This window comes from Colobus angolensis, unplaced genomic scaffold (genome assembly GCF_000951035.1).
Source record: "Colobus angolensis palliatus isolate OR3802 unplaced genomic scaffold, Cang.pa_1.0 Scaffold71, whole genome shotgun sequence".
NCBI lineage: Eukaryota > Metazoa > Chordata > Mammalia > Primates > Cercopithecidae > Colobus > Colobus angolensis.
In genome coordinates this window covers 1164748-1184521 of record NW_012120821.1, presented here as the reverse complement: position 1 = coordinate 1184521, position 19774 = coordinate 1164748, and the positions used below count along the sequence as shown (strand labels likewise).

Genomic DNA, 19774 nt, shown 5'->3' with positions numbered 1-19774 from the left:
AAAAAAAAAAAAAAAAAAAAAAAAAATTATAGACACCTGGCAATAACCATTGTCCAGTTGTACATAACAGGTAAAGTGATGCAAAACAGCCAGTTGTAATATGTGTTTCCTGAAGGATCAATAACCACAACTTCTTTCTTCTCCCTAGCAGCAATTAGAAATAAAGGGGATAGTTACCAAGATGCAACATTTTTATTTACCATATTAAACATCGTTATGCCCATCAACCACAATTAATGAAATGGAAGTCAGCTGGAGAAGCTCACTCTGCAGTGGGAAGATTAGCACGGAGTAAGAGCATTAGTCATAAGAAAGTGGTTAGTGAGGGGTGGATAAATAACGAAATGACCAGTCTTACATTAAAGCATACATTAAGTTTTTACTAAAGCCCTGGTTTCACTGCGATGCTGCAGTCAGTAGTATACTTCAGCCACTGAGAAGGAATAGTGGCATAGATCCGAGGCCCCCAACACCCAGGCCGTGGGCCAGTACTGGTCTGTGGTCTGTTAGGAACCCGGTGGGCCACACAGCAGGAGGTGAGCTGCGGGGCAAGGGAGCATTACCGCCTGAGCTCCGTCTCCTGTCAGATCAGCAGCGGCATTAGGTTCTTATAGGAGCACAAACCTTATTGTGATCTGCGCGTGCAAGGAATCTAGGTTGCACACTCCTTATAAGAATGTAATTAAAATAAAAATTAAATTTTTATTTCAGCTTTTAAAATGATGGCAGGATCCTAGAAACCTAATCCTCCTTGGAACCTAAATATTTCTCAGTGATAAGTTATCTTCACCAATGCTTAGGGAAGAGAATTAACCATAGAGAATTAAGAATAATGCTATCATTGCTAATTTGAGGGAAATTAGAAAACGTTTTAATTAACTTCTGGTAATTTATGTTAAATATTTATTTTTCAATGTTTAAAGACATTTAGTCTTTACACAGGGCTCTTTACTGTAAAATTTCTTTCTACTTTGTATTATGGAAAACCGTCCCTGCATCTAAAACCCATCAAAATTTCATTCTATTTCAATGCCAGTAAAAGTGCTTACTCTTCTTTCTTATCTTTGCTTTTCTCCTCTTTCTTTTCCTTCTCTTTGTCCTTTTTCTTCTTTTTCTTCTCTAGGTCCTTTTTATTTTCGTTTTTATCATCTGACTTGCTGAAAAAGTTAAGCAAGTAGTATTAAAATACAGAAATGTTATGGGCAGAAAAATGTGGGGGTAATTCTTGCCAAAGTCTTACCTCTTCTTTGCTTTTTTCTTTTTCTTTTTTTCTTCTGGTTCTCTAAAGAGAAAAATAATATATCTGTCACATAATCACAGTCTTCCACTCTGATTTACTTTCTTTTTCATCAAGCAAATATCTCAGCCTTGCATTCAAAGACCTGCTCCAGTGCTCAAAACCCATCTGGTCTCTTGCTGGAGATTTCTACCGAAAAAGGGGGAGGGACAATTATCTAGATAATAAACAAAAACTTCTAAGCTAATAGATGTGGGAAGTAGAAACAAATGGAGATGAATAAAGGCATAAAACCAAGGAGAAAAATTTAAGAAACAACCGTCCCCCAAGAGTGTTCTTCCAAAGTGTTAATGTATTAAAAATAATATTTAAAATTTAAGCTTCTTGACATCATTTACATTTATCCTTGAATAAAATCATTGAGAATTTTAAGAAAATGCCATCAATTTTCTTTAGAAGGAATGACCCTGACTGAAGTCATTTTTCATGAGTAATCAACAAGCTGTCTGGTAATATGGTGGAATCTCAATTATTAGAATAATTTATCAGATTTAAGGCCACCTTTTTCTACATACAATTTCTTCTTGAGTGGAGGTTGTGTAACTAGTGCCTCTTTCTATAATTAACTTTCTCTATCAGCAGGGGAATAGATTCTGAAGTCAGACAGACCTAGGGTTATAGCAGGCTATCCTTGTCAGCTCAGATGCCTTAGGAAATTTCATTATCCAGACATGAATGAAAAGGCATCTCATTACCACTAGGATAGTCAGAGAAGGCTTTTAAAAGGAGGTAGGTCTAAAGCTAGGCCTCAAAGTATGACTAAGAGTTGGAGAAGTTGAGAAGAGAGAGGATATTAGAGCAGAAAAATTTCTAAGTGCAATGGACTTAATCTGGGTAAGAATGACCCAGCAGAAGAGGAAAGCCTCTGTTGAGAAGAAATGGAAGATAAGATTGACAAGTGAGGTGAGGCTTAACATCTAAGATGGTCATGTACAAACAGGGACAGAACCATAAAGTTGGATAAGGAAGAATTTACTGCTATGGGAGTACACTTCTATGAGTCAAGATTTGACAGCCTACCATGGATCCTGAAGGATGATGTCGACACACTACTCAAATGGCTCTTGGAAACCTGGAAAAGGTAATGGCCTACACAAAATGAAATAAACATTAACACCATGGCAGATGGTGGAGGAAGGTATCAAAAGACTCAGAAAAGTAGCATCTTGAAGTGGATACACTGTTTGGAAGACAGCCTACCAGCTAATTATGTTACCAAAGAGAGCTCGAAGGATGCAAAAGTGATGTGGAATAGGCTGGTGAGAGGGGCATTAGTAGCTTTGAGAAGTTCAGCGGTGCTATCCTCTGTAGGCCAGGGCTGATGGTGGGAAATGCCGTTACAGAACTGGGTTCTCTGAGAGCAATAGGGTTAATAAGATCTAGAAATAACTGAGACTAATGGCAGTGCTTACCCATCAGAAGTAAGGTTTGTTCAGTAATTATAATGAGCATTAAGGTGGGTATGGTAACAAAGGGGCTTAACCTATAGACAGCTATCGAGGAATTTAATAGAACACTGTATTCCTAGACAGATGGGAAGCCTGTTAGCTAGTTAGGGTATTATTTAATATATACAACCAAAACAAATCAGGAATGAATAATTAGGAGGTTGAGGGCAACTTATTCCATCAAAAAAATCAGAATCCTGGTAAGGGCACGGTGGCCCATGGCTATAATCCCAGCACTCTGGGAGGTCGAGGTGGGAGGATCACTCAAGCCCAGGAGTTCAAGACCAGCCTGGGCAACATAGCGAGACCGTGTCTCAAAAAATGAATTGATTCATTACAATTTAAATTAAAAAAAAAATCAGAATCCTTACAAAAGTTCCAGATCTAAGCCAATACTTAGACCTAAAACCACTGACTAGAGGAGAAACCATGACCCATGAAGAAAAACTCTGCAACACTATGACAAATATATTCCAGTAATGATTTCCTCAGTCTTTCTCCTAAAGAACCTATGGCCATTACTTAGATCACTGTACTCTGGGGGAAAAAAAAGAATACCTAGATACATTGAAGACTGGCACAGGATCCAAGTTGATGTTGACACCTAGGGATTGAAGCATCATTGTGGCCCCTTGTTAAACTTGAAGAGCATATGATGGACTGGTAATAATAGATTTCTGGATGAAATATGACTTATGGTGTTTCCACTGAGTCCACAGACCCACTACTATGTGATCATTTCTCCACTTCGTAAATGTAAAAGTGAAATGTATGTAATTCTTGAATATAAAAGTAGAATGTATGCAAGTTCCTGAATATAAAAGAGAAATGTATATAATTGTATAAAATCATGCATGGAGAAGTGGTGGTCTCTCTTAATTTCCCCACGTAATTTATCATCTGACTCCCATAAAAACTAAATAGAGCCTAGTGGATGGCAGATAGACTACTGCAAAATCAACCAAGTAGTAGCCCCAATTGCAGCTGCCATGTCCTATGTGGAAAATAACACAGAGACCCATTCTGTGATCATTTCTCCAGTTCCTAAATGTAAAGTGAAATGTACATAATTCCTGAATACAAAAGGGAAATGTATATTAATGGTCATTGGTAGAACTCCCACCCCTACCCCACTAGTTCCTTGGCTTGTGAGGAAAGAGGGGTAAGACCAAGGAGAAGCCCTTAAGCTGCTTCCCACCTTCTGGCCAAAAGCAACATTGCATCCTGGGGAGAAAAAGAAATTCCATCCTTAAAGACCTAAATCATGCAGGGGAAGTGATCCCTCTTCATTTCCCCACATAATTCATCATCTGACCACTGCAAAAACCAAATGGATCCTAATGGACAGCAGTAGATGACTGCAAAATCAACCAAGTGGTAGCCCCAATTGCAGCTGCTGTGTTATATGTGGAAAACTGTGCATTCACTTGATATACACTGCATACCTAAGGTTCTGGGTCAGTCATGTGAATGTCATTTTTCATTACTATCAGGAAAGAGGATCAGACATAGTTCCTACTCACATGGGATGACAAAGTGTACACATCTACACTCTTTTCCAAGGCTATATTAACTCTCTTCCCTACAGTCATGACAGTCTTGAGGGACCTGGATCATGTGGACATTTCTCAAAGCACCACATTAGTCCACTATGTCTGTATCAATGGTATTCTGTTAATCAGACCCTGAAATACAATTACCTTCCCAAAGTGCTGGGATTACAGGTCTGAGCCACCATGCCTGGCCTTCAGTACCCTTCTTTATGTCATTTTCCATGGCTGGAAATTTCCATTCCTTTTCCACTATGTCATTTTCCACTCAGCACCTATTTATCGGCCCCCACCTGTGGCCATATGTGGGGTTCTTTAGAAGGAGCTGATACAGCGTGTTGCATAGATGGGTCAGTTTAGAATGTGGATGCAAGCCAAAATGGGCTGTGTCTGCACCACAGCCTCACTTAGAGAGGTCTTGAAAGACAGTGTGAGGTTAATTTCCCCAATGGCACAGCTTCAAGCAGTATACAGTCATCTAGTTTGTATGGAAAAAGAAATAGTCCAAGCTGGGTGTGGTGGCTCATGCCTGTAATCCCAGCTCTTTAGGATGCTGAGGTGGGAGGATCTCTTGAGGCCAAGGAGTTGGAGACCAGCCTGGCCAACATGGCAAAACCCCACTAAAAATACAAAAATTAGCCAGGTGTGGTGGTGCACACCTATAATCCCAGCTACTTGGGAGGCTGAGGCAGGAGGATCACTTGACTCCAGGAGATGGAGGTTGCAGTGAGTCGAGATTGCACCACTGCAGTCCAGCATGGGGAACTGAGTGAGATCCTGTCTCAAAAATATAAATAAATAAAGGAAAAAGAAATAGCCCAAATTAAGAATATACAAGTACACAAGAACTCATGGGCAGTCACAAATGCCTTGACTGATTGGTCAGGGACCTGGATGGAAAGATCAGGGAAAATATTTCGGGAGAAGAGGCAGACTGAATGGACATATTATGAGTGTGAGCACAAAGTTTGAAAAATCTTCGTTTTTGTTTGTTTGTTTTTTGCTCTTAGTGAACCTATCTGTTACAGAGACCAATGCTATAACTCCAAAACAGTGCTTTCTCTTGAGGAAAGTAATCAGTCACTTGATGGCAAGTTAACTAAATTGGACTCCTGACACCATGGAAGGGGCATAAAATATATTGATAAGAACTGACATATATTATGGCTATTCATTTGCTTTTTTGCCACAGGGCTTTGACCAGTGCCATTACTTAGGGGCATATGAAGCATGATCACTAGTATGAAATATTGCTTAACATCACTTTGCACCAAGGACTCGCTTTAAGGCAAAAAAAAAAAAAAAATGTGGCATTGGACCCTGAGTATGAGATCCCATGGTCCTTTCATATGCTGCACACCTTTTGTCAGCTACTGACAAGATAGTTAAGGAGTGACCTTTTGAAACCACAGCTGAGGTGCTATCATAGAGCTTATACTCTAGGAAGATAAGGTGCCATCCTCTAGGATACTGTATATATGCTAAAACAATGATCATTGTATGGTTCTCTATTCCTGTATAGAATGAATTGGTCTGGGAACTAAGGGGTCTAAGTAGGGGTGACAAATGTAGGAAAGGTGTGTTTCCCATTCTTGCAACTTAAGGATCTGTCGGTCTAGAGGCCGTGGCTTCCAGAGGGGTGATGCATCTGCCAGGGAATGCCAGAGTTCCATTAAAGATTAAGCTACGGCTACTCCCCAGCCACTTTGGGCCCCTTATGCCAAGAAACCAACAGGCAAGTAAGAGAGTCACCACACTGGCAAAAGTTATTGACCTTGATCATCAGAAGTAGGCAGTGCTGCTGTTATACAATGCAGGGAGGGGAGATGTATTTGCACCTAGGTGGTCTTTTGTTATTTTCCAGCCCAGTTTTGGTGGTAAATGGGCAAGTACTGTAGCCATGACTCAAGAAGGGCATGGTGACCCAGGGCTCAAGTCCTTCAGGGATGAGTGTCTGTATTGTTCCACCAGCTAAGTCATCTAGACCAGCAGACTCTAGAATGAGTAGAAGCAGAGAGGGTGAAGAATTTCATTTGAGGCCTCAAAACCACCTGCAGCTGCCAGAGACCTTAGTTTAATCCCATTAACTTTCCTCTTGCAAGCTTTCTCAAGAAAAAAGAATAACCAGGATCCTGAAGTAGGTATTCCCACATAGGGTGAATTTTCTGTATAAACTAAATGGATCTGAGCAGCACAGGGGTGGGCTGTACAGTGGTTATGCAGGTGGTGCACAAAATTCAGGCACTCATTCTCCACTTGCCAAGAGTGTTGGTTGCTGTCAGCTCAGGTTTTCCTCTCACTTGGCTGGCCTTGGCTGAAGGAAACCACCATGCTCAAGGTTATGCTCCATCTTCTAGGGCCAACCTTTTTCCAGTAACTCTTCATGGGTACAAAGGCCCAAGTCTATTACCTAAATAGGGACAACTCTAAAAGGTCATCCCTGCTCCAGGGATCCCCATTGAATCACATTGTACATCAGCTCTATTCTCTGAAGTTCGACTTCTCCCTCTCCCCAATACTGACCCCCAACTCCCTTCCAGATATTGTTCCCAAGACCATTCCCAACAAACCTCTGCATACAAGCCTCCATCTCAGAAACTGTTTCCTGAGGAACTTCACCTAAGACACATTGGCTCAAACTGGAAAGTTTCCAGGAGTAATGTATGGAAAGTTTCCAGGAGTAATGTATTTCACTTATTTTTCTCAGTCACTCTATTCACAAAGAAAGTCAACTGCATGAACACTATAGACATGATGTTTTCTACATGTATTCAAATAAATGAATGAATACTACTTTTCAACAAAATGGTAGACTATCATTGCGATTGTATTAGATCATTTGCTTAATAAATATTTCCTCTATAACAGATTCAGATATATTCCTACCTTTTTACTGGTTTTCTTTAAAACCAAAGCTTTGGTTTTCTATTGTAAATATACTTACTGCTCCTTATTGCTGCTGTTGTTCACATTAAAAAGTGCAATGGCACCAGGCAGGTACTGCTCTCTGGGAAATGAAAAACATGCAGTGAAATCACAATAGTCACCATCTGTATAATGTCCACGATAAGCAAATGGTCGGAAAAAACAAATTCTTTTCCGTTTCTACTCATTACTAAAGACGGTCTAGATAATATTTCAAAAACATATTATGAAGCATAAGGCGTAAAAGTGTATCCTGAGCCTCCACGAAGCATGACTTGCCAAATGCCATTGTCTTGAACAAACATGGTGATATGGTTTGCCTGTGTCCCCACCCAAATCTCATCTTGAATTATAGTTCCCATAATCCCCACATGCCATGGAAGGGACCCGGTGGGAAATAATCCAATCATAGGAGTGGGTGTTGCCTATGCCATTCTCATGCTAGTAAGTAAGTCTCACAAGATCTGATGGTTTTATAAAGGGCAGTTCCTCTGCACTTGCTCTCTTGCCTGCCACCATGTAAGACATGACTTTGCTTCTCCTTTACCTTCCACCATGATTGTGAGGCCTCCCCAGCCATGTGGAACTGTGAGTCCATTAAGCCTCTTTTTCTTTTTTTTTTTTTTTTTTTGAGGCGGAGTCTTGCTCTGTCACCCGGGCTGGAGTGCGGTGGCCAGATCTCAGCTCACTGCAAGCTCAGCCTCCCGGGTTTACACCATTCTCCTGCCTCAGCCTCCGGAGTAGCTGGGACTACAGGCGCCCGCCACCTCGCCCGGCTAGTTTTTGTATTTTTAGTAGAGACGGGGTTTCACCGTGTTAGCCAGGATGGTCTCGATCTCCTGACCTCGTGATCCGCCCGTCTCGGCCTCCCAAAGTGCTGGGATTACAGGCTTGAGCCACCGCGCCCGGCCAAGCCTCTTTTTCTTTATAAATTACCCAGTCTCAGGTATTTCTTCATTAACAGTATGAAAATGGACTATAATACACATGGTTAGTAAAGGCATATCAGTCAATGTTCATACCAAGGATTAGCTTCAGGGAACCAACCTCAATGCCAGTAACTCCCAACAAGAGACCTAAGATGGTCAGGGAAAATAAGATGAGGAGAAAAGATAAATAAAAACAATGGGAAGGCTGGAGGTAGTCAGTGGGAAGAAAAATAGGAAAGAGGGGAAAAAAGGGGAGGAAAAAAGCAAAGAAAAATGAATTATGTAAAACAGGTGGAAACCCCAGCTCCACACCAACACCACACCACACCCCTTCTGCAATCTCAATTCTGGTATCTGAAGTTTTCACAACTTCTTTATTTCCTACTAAGGATTTTTTGTTTTTCTCTTCTAGCACCTCTCTCCAGTGCTCTATTTTCTAAAAGTAGGACCAAATGGGATGGAGCATTTTAGAAAATAACAGCTAACCCTCTCACATGTACTTGCTTCGGGACCCTGAAAGAAGGATCAGAGAGAAACAAGAAATCAGAGAGGACTGGGTTTCTTAAGGGACAGACCCCAATGGGTCTCGGGGAAAATGAAGCAAGAGTGTTTACAACTTGGAACCCCATGGCCATAAATAATCACTGGGCAGTGGCAGTGTTTCCCAAGAGATGGCATGGGTAGGAACAAAAATAGCTCCTCCTGAGATCCCACATCTTGTCTAGATAGCAGAGGCATTTGACAAGTTTGCTCCTAAGAAGTAAAAGACCTTTTATCTAAACAACTGTTTACAAACCCATTTATGTCTAGTGTTTGATTATTAGAATGCTAAGCATGTGGGAGTTATTTCTATTCTACTGCTCAAGGTCATCACCATGGTCTGATTGCAAAAATTCAAAACACTGCAACCTTAGGCATAAATGGTTAAAAACAGGCACCAAGGGATGGATCATACTGCTCACCTCTGTGATGGTCCTCCCTTTCTGCATGACTTATAACTAAAGGAACCCCTTGCATGATGGTTTTCATTCTCTGATTCTTCAGATATAGAGGCACTGTCATCATCCTCAGAAAAGGAGCTACAGTCCAATAGGAGGCAGAGAGAGATGCGTTAATGTTTTCAACCACTGCGGAGGAGCAACATTCCTCACTAGGGGGACAATTGCATCACCTCTTTTGCTTCCCTCTTAAACTAACACACATAACAATTTTTAGTGAGCATGAAGTTAGAACTATACAGAATACATAGAATTATATAAAATGTATGCATAATTCAGTAAAATGCATTTAACTAAGAAACTACTTTCTAGGTTTTCCACATTTCTATTGTTTGATGCATTGATTGATGTTAATATTTATCAAATAGCAAGTGTGATATCTGGGACTTAGATCATATTATACATTTGAGTGAACTAGTTTTCTAACTAATGTTTCTTCCCACTAAAAGTAAATTCAACCACATTCATATACATTATATTCATTTATAGGGTAAGCACTTTAAATTATACTTTTAAATCACATTGCTAGCATTTCATACTTTGAGTACTTTTCACATGTATTTATGGCAATGTCATCTCATTAGATTCAAAATGTCCCATGAGGAAAAGCCCTGCCAGTGACTAAAGAAATGTTTGGCATAGGTGTTTAATAGGTGCTTAATAGGTGCTTCCAAAAAAGTGACCACAATAATATCTATGTTCAGGCCGGGCACGGTGGTTCATGCCTGTAATCCCAGCACTTTGGGAGGCTGAGGCAGCTGGATCATTTGAGGTCAGGAGTTCAAGACCAGCCTGACCAATATGGCGAAACCCTGTCTCTACTAAAAATACAAAAAAAATTAGGGCATGGTGGTGCACACCTGTAGTCCCAGCTACCCAGGAGGCTGAGGCAGGATAATCGCTTGAAACCAGAAGGCAGAGGTTGCAGTGAACTGAGATTGTGCCACCGCATTCCAGCCTGGGAAACAGAGTGAGACTCCGTCTCAAAATAAATAATAAATAAATAAATAAATAAATAAGTCTGTGTTATTTGTTAGACAAGTTATGCCGTTCCAAAGTATAAATAAATTTGCTAAATTAAATACATTACAAAGTTCAAGATTACAAATTATAAAGCTAAATTGAAATTAAACCTAGTTAAATTAAAGAACTGTGGCTAATATTAAAAATGCATGGGAAAATGTTTGGATTTACCTGCATGCTCCATTTTCCATCTTTCTTATTTCCTTTTCAATATCTGGTACAATCACACTGGACATATTTACAAAGGACTGTTGTGTATTGACAATATTTTTCTTCATGGTTAGTTTCATATCTGAGGAGAAAGAAGTCTTATTAGTGGGAAGGATATTTTTACATATTTACATATATAATCAAAAGTTTCACCCTATGTGAAAAGTTTCACCTTTATCTGTTCTCATGCTGCTAATAAAGATGTACCTGAGACTGGATAATTTAGAAAGGAAAGAGGTTTAATGGACTCTTCCATGTGGCTAGGGAGGCCTCACAATCACGGCAGAAGGCAAAGGAGAAGCAAAGGCACATCTTACATGGCAGCAGGCAAGAGGACGTGTGCAGGGGAACTCCCCATTACAAAACCATCAGATCTCATGAGACTCATTCACAATCATGAAACTAGCATGGGAAAAATCCACTCCCATGATTCAACTACCTCCCACTGAGTTCCTCCCATGACACATAGGGATTATGGGAGCCACAGTTCAAGATGAAGTTTGGGTGTCCCAAACCGTATCAACCCTACCATTTTTCTAAGACTATAATACTGTCTATTTGCAGTTTTACACAGGAAGTATTCTTTAATAGAATGCAGGCATGGCTTATTCCCCTAATTTCCATTGACTAGTTTTTTGTAAAATTTTTTAAGTTTAAGAATGTACTAGAGGTATAAAACATTTACAAATTTGGATTTATCCCAGTTTTGAAATACTCAAGCAATATAGTGTAGAACAAAACCATAGGGACCTCACATACCTATCAAGCAATTAAGTAACAGTAAAAAGCAGTAGATGTAATGGAGGTAATCAGCTGTGAATTTCTATAGGCATTTAGACAAAAAGAGTCCTAAGTGGTATTCAAACTTTAGAAGAAATAAAGATAAAATTGATCACATTTTTAGCAAGTCCCCTAAATTATTCAGATGCATATATACCCAAGCAACATATTTTGAAAACACCGGCCTAAACTCTAGTCAGGGCATATAATTTCCTCAGCGCAGGTAGAGGAGGCAGGGTGGAATCTCAATTCACTTTCCAGCTGCTCTCAGCACAGGCCATGCCCCTTTGGCTGCTGTCTGAGACAGTGTCTTCTTCACTGGCTTCAGCTTCCATCCGTCTATGATTTCTGTTCATGGTCCTCAGGAAGGATCCTCTCTCTAGTTTGAGGGTACTCACCTTGAGAATGTCGGTAACTGATGCGGGGAGGGAGACAGAGAAGTGCTGGGTAGAGAAGGCTGGGGTCCCTGGTGAGGGCTCCACAGTCGGGCCTATGCCCTCGGACCTAAGTGAAAACAGGCACTCCTGTTTTTGCCCCAATGATGCATTTTCCAGGACCACTCTGGCTGCCACGTCCCCTGCATCCTGTGCCCATATAAACCTGAGACCTTAGCGGGCACACACACAAGTTGCTGAATGTCGAGAGGAGCAGAGGAACAGAGTGGCAGAGAATGGCAGAGAGCAGCGGAGAGTGGTGGAGAGCAGCAAGATGGCACGGCGGAGAAGGAGGGAAGAGGCATCTGAACATCAAGAGGAGTTGTGTCCAGAACGGCAGAACTCCAGGGGAAGATCATCCCCACACCCCTCCACCTTCCCGGAACTCCAACTCCCCATCCCTCTGAAAGTCACCTCTACTGTTCAACAAAGACTCCGCATTCATCACCTTTCAAACAGTTCATATGACCTGATTTGTCCCGGACTCCGGAAAAGAATGGAGGTGGGGAGGTTAACACTCAGCTGTCCCCGGACAGAAAGGCTAAAGGAGCTCACTATAACACATGCCCATTTGGACTCGGGGACCTGTCCGTCTGCGTGCTCCCCCTTCCCTCAGGGGTTTGAGCAGCGGTGAGGGAGGAGACCAAACAGGTGAGCCACACCCCTGCCGCACGTCCCGCAACGGGAATCAGGAAACCTTCCCATTTTATAACCACATGAAAGATGACATCACCTGCTTCTTCCATGGCTTCCAATACTCGGTGCCAGAATGGCTCTGACTGCAGAGTGGAGAATGTTCCTCCCCTTAATTCCTTACTGGCCTTGATCACCTAGGCTTTGAGTTTGATACTTGCCCATAAAAGAGTCAACCACTTAAAGAACATAGTTCTATTCAAAACGAGCACATGTGAGGCACCCCTTCAGGGATTCCCTGGAAAACTTTGCGAGCCTTTTTGAGAGGGGTAAGCCTGAAGGCCCTCTGGGTGTAGGTAGAGCTGAAATTCTGTGCCATTGATGACTATGTAAGTTTATTTGGATCCAAAGACTCCATGGGCCCAGGGACCTTTAAACTATATTTAAACAGGGTTGCTGTGTAAAGGTACCCAGCGATACAGCTAGACCAGTTGTTTATAACCATGCTTTATAACTATCCTTTTCTGATAGGTAAGTGCTCAATGACTACAATAGATGTTAAATAGTTTAGTATCACTTTTTCCTAGTTTTATTACTTAACAGTTTTGTGTACATGCCTCAGTGACTCAATTAGGAAATGAATTCTTGGAATCCAATAAAATTTCTTTTTCTTTCTTTCTTTTTTTTTTTTGAGACAGAGTCTCACTCTATCATCTAGGCTCACTCAGCTCACTGCAACCTCTGCCTCCTGGGTTTAAGCTATTCTCCTGTCTCAGCCCCCCAAGTAGCTGGGATTACAGGTGCCCACCACCACGCCTGCTAATTTTTGTATTTTTACCAGAGATAGGGCTTTGCCATGTTGGTCAGACTGGTCTTGAACTCCTGACCTCAGGTGATCCTCCCCCATCAGCCTCTCAAATTGCTGGGATTACAGGCATGAGCCACCGCACCTGGCCCATATAACAATTTTTTTAATGCTTGGGCTATGCTACGAAAACAGATTATTACTAAGGTACAAAGTGGTGTTCTGGCTGCAGTACCCTGCCTGAGCCATGCTGTTTCACACCTCTGTGCCTTTGCATGTGCTCTCCTTGGACTTCAAAAGTTCACTTCTCTTGAGTCCAAATAGGTGTTATCCATTGCTCAAGTCCAAGCCACTGACTCCTCACCCTTGATCTAGATAATTATTCCTTCTCTTCTCTGCCACTGCATTTTGTACATATTTCAATTATTTTCCACTTGCTAAATTGTTACACACACTGTCTTCACAAGGCTACAACCTCCTCTAGGAGGGAGACTTTTGCAACCCTAGCAGAGTGCTTGCACATAATAGGTACTTAAGAAATTCTTACGGCATGAACAAATCTTGTTTTGTGTTTTAAAAACTATACTCATGAGACATTTCATTAGCAGTTATGAAAACTCACTGAATTTACAATGACTTTGAAATGGTTCCTAGGGTGACAGATATGGTGAATTGGCCCACATCATCCATTCTTCTCTCCTTCTAGTGTTCTTTCATGATCTGCAAAAACTGGAAGAGCTAAAAATCTGTATTACTCAGCCTGCTTTGCAGCTCAGATTCTGGACAGCACTTATGGCATTTAGGTTTATTTAATTAAATGTATTTGTATGAAATTTGGAAGGTAGAAGTGAGGTGAAGACAATGGATCTTCCATTTCTGCTATGGCTGCCAGCAAGAATGGGCAAGGATGCATTGGGTATTCTGAGGCAGCTATCCCCATCTGGTTGCTAGCTTTCCTGGTGCCAAAGAAAAGGCATCCAGGTGATGCTGGAATGCACCTAGCAGGAGTAGGGTGACTGTTGTGCCAGGTTGCAGTGGAAGTGGCTCATAGGAATTCTGGGATGCTATTCTGGAGTCATGCCCATGGTTCAGCCTAGAGCCCCAGCCCTTCTAATGACTGTTAGCATCTATTTCCAAGAATTAAAACTCTTTCTATTGAAAAAGACCAGTGTACAACTCAGTCTGTTCATTTTCTGCAAATGAACAAATTACTTTCCTGATTTTTGATACATGAAGTGTTGTAGAACATTGGAAAAGGTTGTCAAAATGAGGGAAAGGAAGGGGGAGGAAAAGACAGAACGGGAAATGTGAAAGAAGAGGAAGGAAAAGGGAAGAAGGGAGTGTGGGAGAGGTGGTAGAGAAGAGAAAAGCAGAGCACATTCCTAGACTTTTTGTTACTATTGTTGTTGTTTGAAGAAAATTTAGGAGAAACATTAATGGTCAAACTGCCTTTTCTGCTGGCATTTAAATATTTACATTATGAGAAATTCCAGAATTTACTGCAAATTTTAATTTTTTAAATTTTTTTATTTATTTTAAGACAGAGTCTTGCTCTGTCACCCATGCTGGAGTGCAGTAACACAATCTTGGCTCACTGCAACCTCTGCCTCCCAGCTTCAAGTGATTCTCCTGCCTTGGCCTCCCAAGTGGCTGGGATTACAGGTGCATGCCACCATGCCTGGCTAATTTTTTTGTATTTTTAGTAGAGACAGGGTTTCACCATGTTGGCCAGGCTGGTCTCAGACTCCTGACCTCAGGTAATCCACCCACTTTGGCCTCCCAAAGTGCTAGGATTACAGGCATGAGCCACCGCCACCGGCCTGCAAATTTTTACGTTAGTCTAACCTTTCAAGATGATGAGAATGTTGTCTCCTTAAATATATTCATGGATCTTTTATTGAAGTGAGCAAAAATCACAGGCTGGGCATGATGGCTCATACCTGTAATCCAATCACTTTGGGAGACTGAGGTGGGAGGATTGCTTAAGGCCAGGAGTTCAAGACTGGGCAACATAGCAAGATCTCCATCTCTACAAAATAAAAATAAGAATAAAATATTAGCCCAGAGTGGTGATGTGCACTGCACCCATAGTCCCAGCTACTTGGCAGGCTGAGGCAGGTGAATCACCTGAGCCTTGGAGGTCGAGGCTTTAGTGAGCTGTGATTGTGTCACTGCACTCTAGCCTGGGTGACAGAGAGTGACCTCATCTCTAAAAATAAAATGAAAATTAAAAATGGAAATAAGAAAATCACTGATATTTGTGCCTGTAGTTCACGAACACTAGAGGCAATTTGAAGAAAGGTGAGTTTAGCAATGATGAGAAACATATTTATGCTGTTTAAAAGATCTCTCACCAGACATAGAACTGAACCGATCAAACAGTATTAAGGCTTCAAAAATTCAGAAATCTTGATTAGCTTTGGCCATTCTCCTATGTTGTAAGCATTTGATAATGTATCAGATAGATGTGTTTATAATTTTTTTTTTTTCAGACGGAGTCTCACTCTGTTGCCCAGGCTGGAGTGCAGTGGCAGGATCTCAGCTCACTGCAACCTCCGCCTCCCAAGTTCAAGTGATTCTCCTGCCTCAGCCTCCCAAGTAGCTGGGACTACAGGCATGTGCCACCATGCCCAGCTAATTTTTTGTATTTTTAGTAGAGACGAGATTTCACCATGTTAGCCGGAAGAGTCTAGATCTCCTGACCTCGTGATCTGCCCACCTCGGCCCCCCAAAGTGTAGGGATGTGAGCCACTGCACCTGGTCATGTTTGTAATTTTTACATACACCTCTGTTTAACAATAACTTTGCTCATGCTGTTCATTTTGCATGGAAATCTTGACCCTTTTTGTTCTCTCAGGAAAAATCCTATTTGCCCCTCAAAAATCAGTTCCTATATGCCCTGTGAAAAGACATCAATGAGGCCAGGCATGGTGGCTCACGCCTGCAATCCCAGCACTTTGGGAGGCCGAGGCAGCCTGATCACCTGAGGTCAAGAGTTCAAGAGCAGCCTGGCCAACATGGTGAAATTCCATCTCTACAAAAATACAAAAATTAGCAGGGCATGATGGCAGGTGCTTGTAATCCCAACTACTTGGTAGACTGAGGCAGGAGAATCAACCCAGAAGGTGGCGTTGCAGTGAGCTGAGATTGTACCATTGCACACCAGTCTGGGCAACAGACCAAGACTCCATCTCAAAAAAAAAAAAAAAAAAACCATAGATGATTACTTGGGCACAGAATCCAGCACACCCTCCTTTTTGTTCCCATAGTTCTGTGCATCTTCTTCTATACACGCTAGCTACTACATGGGTACTGATACGTCCTCCTCCACTGCTAGATTGTGAGCTCTTCGGAAAAGTTCATGCAGGAGCTCTTGAACATAATACCTGACATTTACTAAAGCTTTTTAGCCTTAAAGTGAAATCAATTCTGCACCAAGTTTTAATTGAGTACCTTAAACATAATCCATTATAACTATTTCATTTTTCATTTAAGTAATACAGAAACATAAGTAATAAAGTTAAAGCTACAAATAAATGTATTTTTATTACAAAAATAAAATCACTTGCCATAACAGAATTACTTTGTTTATAGAGAAATTAACAACATAAAGAAGAAAATGCTTGTGAAGAAGATTTTATATGATCAATCAACAAAGACATGAAGCATGAAGATTTTGAGAAAGGTTAGGAAACTATAGAGAAAGACAGGTACAAGTCACCAGGGAGAAAGTTGATGACAAATGTGAGTGCTGGTGCCCAACAGCTTCACAAAAACTACAGTGCTTAATCAGAGGCAAAGGGAATAAAATAGAAACTCAAAAGAAATGAGAAATCAATAGCAACAACCAATGGTACACATTCATCTAAGAGCCTTTGGACCACCAAAAATAAGTCAGATTTAATTAGTTCCACTAATCCATGTTTACTCTGGAAACTTGAAAACTTTGTGGCCTGAGTGTGCAAATAAAGTAAATTATCATTTTAAAAGTACATGAAGAAAAAAAGAAAACTCACCCCTACCTCACACCACCACAAAAATTAATTCAATATGGATCACAGACTGAAACATAAAAGCTAAAATTACAAAGCTTCTAGAAGAAAACATAGGAAAATATTCTCATAACTTTGGGGTAGGCAAGATTTCTTAGAAAGGGCACAAAAAAGATACTCAATCTAAAAGAAAAAAAATATTTTGAGACAATCTCACTGTGTCACTCAGGCTGGAGTGCAGTGGCGCCATCTTGGCTAACTGCAACCTCCACTTCTTGGGTTCAAGCAATACTCCTGCCTCAGCCACATGAGTAGCTGGGATTACAGGCACCTGTCGCCATGCCTGGCTAATGTTTTTGTATTTTTAGTAGAGTCGGGGTTTCACTACGTTGGCCAGGTTGGTCTCAAACTCCTGACCTCAAGTGATCTGCCCACCTTGGCCTCCCAAAGTGCTGAGATTACAGGTGTGAGCCACCTTGCCCGGCTCTAAAATAAATTTTTAATGCATTGGATAGCATCAAAATTATAAACTTTTGCTTATCAAAAGACATATAAGAAGATGTAAAGGCAAGCCACAGATAATCATATTCATAGTACATTTACCTGACAAGACTTATATACATAATATTTATGAAATTTTATGCAAATCAACAATAAAAATAACCCAATAAAAATATAAACAAAAATCTTCAACAAATTCTTCCTAAAAGATATAAAAATATTAGTCTACAAATAAATACAAATTAAAACCACAACAAGATACGTTTTCACACCTAGTACAATGGCTAAAATTTAAAAGACCAAGACCCCAAATGTCACGCACATCACTGGTGGGATGAAGGACGGTACAACCTCTTTGGCAAACTGTTTGGCACTTACCTACAAACACACAACTACTCTGTTTCTCAGTAATTCCACTATATGTATTTATTCAATTTAAGATGGATCACCAACCTAAACATAGAAGCTAAAATTATAAAGCTTCTAGATGAAAACATAGGAAAATATCCTCATGACTTGGGATAGGCAAGACTTCTTAGAGAGGGCACAAAAAAGACACTAAATCTAAAAGATATTTTTGATGCATTGGATATCATTAGAATTCCAAACTTTTGCTTATCAAAACACATATAATGAAATGAAATCATATGTATATAAAAACACTTGTACAAGAATGTTTTCATCAGCTATATTTATAGAAGTCCCAAACTGGAAGCAACCCATATTTTCATCAATAGAGGAATGGATAAACAATCTGGTTTAAAAGAACAATGAAATACTTTTCAGCAATAAGTAGAAATGAACTCTTTTTTGTTGTTGTTGTTTTTATTATACTTTAAGTTCTAGGGTACATGTGCATAACGTGCAGGTTTGTTACATATGTATACTTGTGCCATGTTGGTGTGCTGCACCCATCAACTCGTCAGCACCCATCAACTCGTCATTTACATCAGGTATAACTCCCAATGCAATCCCTCCCCCCTCTCCCCCCCCTCCCCATGATAGGCCCCGGTGTGTGATGTTCCCCTTCCCGAGTCCAAGTGATCTCATTGTTCAGTTCCCACCTATGAGTGAGAACATGCGGTGTTTGGTTTTCTGTTCTTGCAATAGTTTGCTAAGAAATGAATTCTTGATACTTGCAACAACATGGATGAAGCTCAAAAACATGAAAGAAGCCAGATATAAGAGTATATGCTGCACAGTTACATTTATATAAAATTCAAGGACAGGCAAAACATTGGTGATAGAAATAAAAATAGTGGTTGTCTAAGGGGGGTGAAATTGACTGAAAAGGGCACAAGGGAACTTTCTGGAATGAAAATTGGGGAAGGTGGTTACATGAGTGTATACAGTGATCAAAAGTCATCAAATTATACCCTTAATATATGTGCATTTTACTCACAGTATGCAAATTTTACCTCAATTCTTAAATACAAAAATATTTGCATCAAAAATATTAAGAAGAAAGGCCTTGACCTTGGACTTCTCAGACTCCAGAATACCAAAAAAAAAAAATTCCTTTTCTTTGTAAATTGCCCAGTTTCAGATATTTCTTTTTTATTTTTTTAAATACTTTAAGTTCTAGGGCACATGTGCACAACATGCAGGTTTGTTACATATGCATACATGTGCCATGTTGGTGTGCTGCACCCAGTAACTCGTCATTTATGTTAGGTATATCTCCTAATGCTATCCCTCCTCCCTCCCCCCACCTCATGACAGGCCCTGGTGTGTGATGTTCCCCACCCTGTGTCCAAGTGTTCTCATTGTTCAATTCCCACCTATGAGTAAGAAGATGCGGTGTTTGGTTTCCTGTCCTTGCGATAGTTTGCTCAGAATGATGGTTTCCAGTTTCATCCATGTCCCTACAAAGGACATGAACTCATCCTTTTTTATGGCTGCATAGTATTGATGGTGTATATGTGCCACATTTTCTTAATCCAGTCTATCATTGATAGACAGTTAGGTTGGTTCCAAGTCTTTGCTATTGTGAGTAGTGCCACAATAAACATATGTATGCATGTGTCTTTGTAGCAACATGATTTATAATCCTTTGGGTATATACCCAGTAATGGGATGGCTGGGTCAAATGGTATTTCTAGTTCTAGATCCTTGAGTAATTGCCACACTGTCTTCTACAATGGTTGAAATAGTTTACAGTCCCACCAACAGTGTAAAAGCATTCCTATTTCTCCACATCCTCTCCAGCACCTGTTGTTTCCTGACTTTTTAATGATCGCCATTCTAAC

General features: G+C 40.6%; 1 protein-coding gene across 2 annotated transcripts in view; it reads right to left on the bottom strand.

Annotated features, from left to right (window-relative positions):
- Positions 1–19774, bottom strand: part of CNGA1 (cyclic nucleotide gated channel alpha 1) — a 47325-nt gene that overhangs the window by 6082 nt on the left and 21469 nt on the right. Inside the window, exons 1-7 of one of the 2 annotated variants that reach the window (XM_011927320.1) lie at positions 15974–16064; positions 10342–10462; positions 9112–9228; positions 7240–7302; positions 1241–1282; positions 1050–1157; positions 37–144 (exon numbers count right to left, since the gene is read on the bottom strand). In XM_011927320.1, the coding sequence (XP_011782710.1) occupies positions 37–144; positions 1050–1157; positions 1241–1282; positions 7240–7302; positions 9112–9228; positions 10342–10462; positions 15974–16064 (650 nt within the window). Of the gene's footprint in view, positions 1–36; positions 145–1049; positions 1158–1240; positions 1283–7239; positions 7303–9111; positions 9229–10341; positions 10463–15973; positions 16065–19774 lie in introns of those variants that run through there. The other variant, XM_011927319.1, reaches the window with a different exon arrangement.